Genomic DNA, 6,000 nt, shown 5'->3' on the forward strand with positions numbered 1-6,000 from the left:
ACAGCAGCAAATGCACAAGAAAAATAACATGCTGTTCCTTGGGTTTTTTTTGCACTGACATTGTTCCTCCCCGCATATAAAATGGCCTCAGAGATTCTCTTAGAGAACAATTGTTGTAAAAAGGGGGAAGTAGAGAGCAGTGACGATGTATTTACACACAAGTCAGATGTCACCATGCCAACATCCCCACGGTCAAGCAAGTCAAAGCTCATGGAAACAAGGATGTATATAGGGTCTGGTCTAGGGTTGTCAACCCTCCAGGATTGTCCTGGAGTCTCCAGGAATTGAAGATTAATCTCCAGGACACTGCAGGGAGCAAACCCAGGAGAAAAATCATAGGGGACATTTTTTTTTAAATTTCAACACTTTTGTTTATTAGTTACAAAAATGTTGGAGATGGGAAAGAAAAGGATGTTTGACTGATAGTCAAGAATCATCCAATCGGGCATTGAAGAATCTGCTTTCCAACTGGCCGTGGGAAGGCGGTGTGCATTGAGGATGGACATGTTGGGTGACCAATGGGGGGAGTGTGGGGGCGGGGCAGGTGGATGGAGGAGGTCATGTGATGAAACCTCCAGGAATACATCCGGCCAGAGTTGGCAACCCTAGTTTGGTCAGTTGCAGGAGGAGGAAATCTAAAGCAAGAGATTGATGTGCAAAGAAAAGAGACTGAGAACAAGGGAAACATAAAAACAAATCAAAGACAAATACATAAAAGAACACAAGAAATAAGAAGAACAAAATTCTAACTGTGTTGTAATTAAATTAATGAAAGTATATAACCTTTCTGTCAATTCCAAACGTACACAGATGGACAGGATATTGTAGTACCGAGAACCCACATGTCTCAGTAAGAATAGATGGTTATTAGTGTGTCATAGCTTTTCACTCCAGTGAACAACATACATTTTATAAGCAAAAGTTACATTTGACTCTAAAAGCTGTTTCTGATTTTTTGTTCTCAGATGTTTTCTGTGAACTGTGATCGTACAATTTATCATGAAGTGTACTTCATACAGCTTTTGCATGGTTTAGGGTTAAATAAACAAATTTGGGTCCGTGCTGAGTTGTGGTCCTAAATTTTTTTAATACTTTGCCAATTTAATTAATTTACAGTGGAGTCACCTTTGATGGGAAAAGGACAAGTACATTTATCAAAGTTTTTCATTGTTTAGCGCCATAATAAATGTGTTATTTATGGAGTGTGCAGATGGATGTTTGAACTCAGGACAAATTTATCACTACAGTTGCATGACTGCCAAGATAAACTCATCTTATACAGGATTTTCCCTCCAACTGATGTTTGTTGCAGTGAATTGTTGAGTGAAGTGTTCCCTTATCCAAATATTCCAAGTATATAAAACACTGTATATAAAAGCTGTTTGTACTGGCTCTAACTGGCAGCGTTGCACATTAGTGCCTTTAAGTGGCCAAGAACCAATGTGGTTAACCAATCTCTAACAGTAGATTTTCATTATGTAATTAAGCGGTAACACTTACGTTAAACTTGTATAGAACCTTGGTTAGACCACACTTGGAGTATTGTGCACAGTTCTGGTCTCCATATTATAAAAAAGATATAGAGGCACTGGAGAAGGTGCAAAAGAGATTCACAAGGATGATACCAGAATTGAGAGGTTATAACTACCAGGAAAGGCTGAACAGGCTGGGGCTCTTTTCTCTAGAAAAGAGAAGGCTGAGGGGTGGCCTGAGAGAGGCCTTTAAGATAATGAAAGGGTTTGATAAGGTAGACGTAAAGAAGATGTTTCCACTTGTAGGGGAGACCAAAATTAGAGGTCATAAATATAAGATACACTAATAAATCCAATAGGGAATTCAGGCGAGACTTCTTTACCCAAAGAGTGGTAAGAATGTGGAACTCGCTGCCACAAGGAGTAGTTGAGGCAAATAGCATAGATGCATTTAAGGAGAAGCTAGATAAGCACATGAGGGAGAAAGGAATAGAAGGATATGCTGTTAGAGTGAGATGAAGAGAGGTGGGAACAAGCTTGTATGGAGCATAAACGCATGGACCAGTTGGGCTGAATGGCCTGTTTCTGTGCTGTAGTCTCGATGTAACACTGTCCCCATGATCTCTTTAGGGCTAGTTCTATTTCATTATAACAGCCAGAAGCAAATAAAAATCTACTCCTGCAATTGCATTGCAAAGACCTACATCTGTAAAGCAGCAACTCAAGATGATATTGGAAATCAAACCAAAACTACTTGTAAACCTCATGAATTAATGGAAAAATACACAAAACCAGCTGCATAATAATCTCCAATTCACTGTGTTGTAGACTGGCAGAAAGTGGGTCTATTACCTGCAGTCCACCGTCACAAAGTTCCACTCCTGCCACACACCAGGAGCACCTAACATGAAAAATTTCCCTCCTATGGAAGGAAAATTTATTCTGGCCACCATTGTTATCAATGTTGTAAACAATACAGAAAGATTTCTTGCATTCACATTTCTGGTGAAATCGTGAATGCATTCGAAAAGAAGATTTTTACGATTTTGCCAGGAGTAGTGCCAGTTTTAGTGGTGAAACAGCAGAAGAAGCTCCAAAAGGTACGGTTTAAATTCTTCTGTGGGGCCAGGAGGAGCAGGGGTGCCCACGTGGGCCCCACAACAATAATCTGGGCCACTGCTCCCTCCGCCCTCATTGTCAAATAATATGAAATGATTTTACATTTATAAAAGAAAGAAAGACTTGCATTTATATAGCGTCTTTCACGACCTCAAGACATTCAAAAGCGCTTTACAGCCAATGAAGTATTTTTTGAAGTGTAGTCACTATTGTAATGTAGGAAATACAGCAGCCAATTTGCGCACAGCAAGCTCCACAAACAGCAATAAGATAATAACCAGATAATCTTACCAAATTTTATTTGATTACGTTGCTGTGAAGCGCCTTGGGATGTTTTACTGAGTTAAAGGTGCTGTATAAATGCATGTTGTTGTTGTTGTAATCTGTTTAACATCAAATATTTTAAGAATATAAAACATATATTGAAAACACAGAAACAAAGCTTTATATCTTGGTCCAAACATGGACAAAAGAGCTGAATTCCAGAGGTGAGGTGAGAGTGACTGCCCTTGACATCAAGGCAGCATTTGACCGAGTGTGGCACCAAGGAGCCCTAGTAAAACTGAAGTCAATGGGAATCAGGGGGAAAACTCTCCAATAGCTGGAGTTATACCTTGCACAAAGGAAGATGGTAGTGGTTGATGGAGGCCAATCATCTCAGCCTCAGGACATTGCTGCAGGAGTTCCTCAGGGCAGTGTCCTAGGCCCAACAATCAATGACCTTCCCTCCATCATAAGGTCAGAAAAGGGGATGTTCGCTGATAATTGCACAGTGTTCAGTTCCATTTGCAACCCCTCAGATAATGAAGCAGTCCGTGCCTGCATGCAGCAAGACCTGGACAACATCCAGGCTTGGGCTGATAAGTGGCAAGTAACATTTGTGCCAGGCAATGACCATCTCCAACAAGAGAGAGTCTAACCACCTCCCCTTGACATTCAGCGGCATTACCATCGCCGAATCCCCCACCATCAACATCCTGGGGGTCACCATTGGACCAGCCACATAAATACTGTGGCTACAAGAGCAGGTCAGAGGCTGGGTATTCTGCAGCGAATGACTTACCACCTGACTCCCCAAAGCCTTTCCACCATCTACAGGGCACAAGTCAGGAGTGTGATGGAATATTCTCCACTTGCCTGGATGAGTGCAGCTCCAACACCACTCAAGAAGCTCTACACTATCCAGGACAAAGCAGCCCGCTTGATTGGCACCCCATACACCACCCTAAACATTCACTCCCTTCACCACCGGCGAACCATGGCTGCAGTGTGTACCATCCACAGGATGCATTGCAGCAACTCGCCAAGGCTTCTTCAACAGCACCTCCCAAACTCGCGACAAGGGTAGCAGGCACATCAGAATAATACCACCTGCACGTTCCCCTCCAAGTCACACACCATCCTGACTCGGAAATATATCACCGTTCCTTCATCGTCGCTGGGTCAAAATCCTGGAACTCCCTACCTAACAGAACCTTCACCACACAGACTGCAGCGGTTCAAGAAGGCGGCTCACCACCATCTTCTCAAGGCCAATTAGGGATGGGCAATAAATGCTGGCCTTGCCAGCAACGCCCACATCCCATGAACGAATTTTTAAAAATCATAATTAGCCTGCTTTTTTTGCTGAACAATTCCTGAATTATCTTTTTCTCCATTCAGGTTCTACGGGCTTACCTGGAATTAGTAAAGAAGGGTACCCGGGAAAACCTGGCTCACCTGGACAAGCCGGAGATACTGGAAAATCAGGGAGACCTGGTCCTCCAGGTCCACCTGGAACTTGTCAACCATCTCTCTGTTATGAAGCAATAGTAGGAAGAGACCCCTTCAGAAAAGGACCAAACTATTGAAGCTGTATCACATTGTATGAATGAACTTAGAGTGAGTTTATAGTGGACATTACTGAAACTGGTGCTTGTCTTTGAAAAGTCCTAAAAGAAGTCTCAGGAAGATTTAAATGAGAGTACCTATGCTCCGCATTAACAAGCAACTTTTACTTAATCCATTGCTAAAATAAGAGGAATATCAGCTGCTTAAAAGAGATCATTATCTGCATTTGTGTTGTTAGTTTTCATCCCATTTTTCTTTTTCATTTACATCAGTTGTATTTGTTATTTAATGCAATGCTGAGATATGGAGAGGTCAGAGATTGTAATATCTATTCCTGAGTTTGCTGTACAATGTGCTTTGATCTGGTAGTGTCTGTTATTTCTTGGATAAAACCATGGTCAATTCCTTAATGTGTCATACTGCTTTTTATCTTTTGGCAAATTGAATCAGATAAGCCAACCTTCCTACTGATACCAACAATTGTAAAGATGTTCCAAAGAATGCACTCTGTGATCAGTTTGCAAAGTCTTATATATGACCCATCTGAGATGTATACTTAATACAGTTACAACATAACTCTTCTCAGCTGCAATTTTTCCCTTAAGTGACTTCTAAGAATATTAGAGTCAAAAAAAGAAAGAAAATCAGCTCAAGAAATACTTGTTAGCCATTGTTTTGTTTAGAAAGTTGTCCTGTTTTTATTTTCCAATCTTTATTTTGTTGCTTTTCTATACCTTTGTAAATCTTTCATTAAAAAAATAATCTATTTTGTAGGTTATTGAAATTAAATCTCAAAATATACTCCTGCTAAGATTTAATGTTATTGGGCTGTTTTATTACTATTTTAGGATTAATATATTTATCATGATTTTGCATACTAGAACTCTTTGCATGGAACTGCTGCCAAGAGACTTGCTTAGGGAGAAATGGTTCCATCATTCCAACTCAGTTAGTGAACAGTAAATATTAATCTAAAATTTAGCTAAATTAAAATGCATAAAGATTCATTTACCTTAACATTAGCCTACTTATCATACATTCCATACCACGGTTTTCAGCAGGCTATAGGGCAATAATTAATAGTCCAGATTTCACAGTTTTGAAATTAAAGTACGTTTAAAGTCTTATCATTTTTCACTAACAGTGGGACCTACATTCAAGATTCACTGCATTATAAAATGAACCTGGAGCCATAAAAACTACAATGAACTGCTTTGTGTCTTTCATTGACCATCGTAAATAAAGAAATTTGTACAATATTTCCATTATCAATGTTTATTGTAAGACCTATTGACTACTGCATTCTTGCTTTAGAAAAAAAATCTGGAAATAAAAAGCAGGTATCAGTAAAATTGTTGCTGTGTGTTTTATTTTTATTCATTCTTGGGCGTCACAGGAAAAGCCGGCATTTATTGCCCATCCCTAGTTGCTCTGAGAAGATGGTGGCGGGCCGTCTTCTTGAACTGCTGTAGCAGTTTTGATACAACCGAGTGGCTTTCTAGGATGCTTCAGAGGGCAGTTAACAGTCAACCATGTTGGTGTGGGACTGGAGTCAAATATAGGCCAGACTGGGTGAGGA

At 40.2% G+C, this 6,000-nt stretch overlaps 1 protein-coding gene across 1 annotated transcript in view; it reads left to right on the forward strand.

Annotated features, from left to right (window-relative positions):
* Positions 1–5,757, forward strand: part of col21a1 (collagen, type XXI, alpha 1) — a 315,698-nt gene extending 309,941 nt beyond the window's left edge. Inside the window, exon 30 of the mRNA XM_067985251.1 lies at positions 4,254–5,757. Coding sequence (XP_067841352.1) covers positions 4,254–4,441 — 188 coding nt within the window. The 3' untranslated portion in view covers positions 4,442–5,757. The remainder of the gene's footprint in view (positions 1–4,253) is intronic.
* Positions 5,758–6,000: the final 243 nt, after the last annotated feature.

The sequence above is a fragment of the Heptranchias perlo genome, chromosome 5, assembly GCF_035084215.1.
Source record: "Heptranchias perlo isolate sHepPer1 chromosome 5, sHepPer1.hap1, whole genome shotgun sequence".
In the NCBI taxonomy this organism is placed as follows: domain Eukaryota; kingdom Metazoa; phylum Chordata; class Chondrichthyes; order Hexanchiformes; family Hexanchidae; genus Heptranchias; species Heptranchias perlo.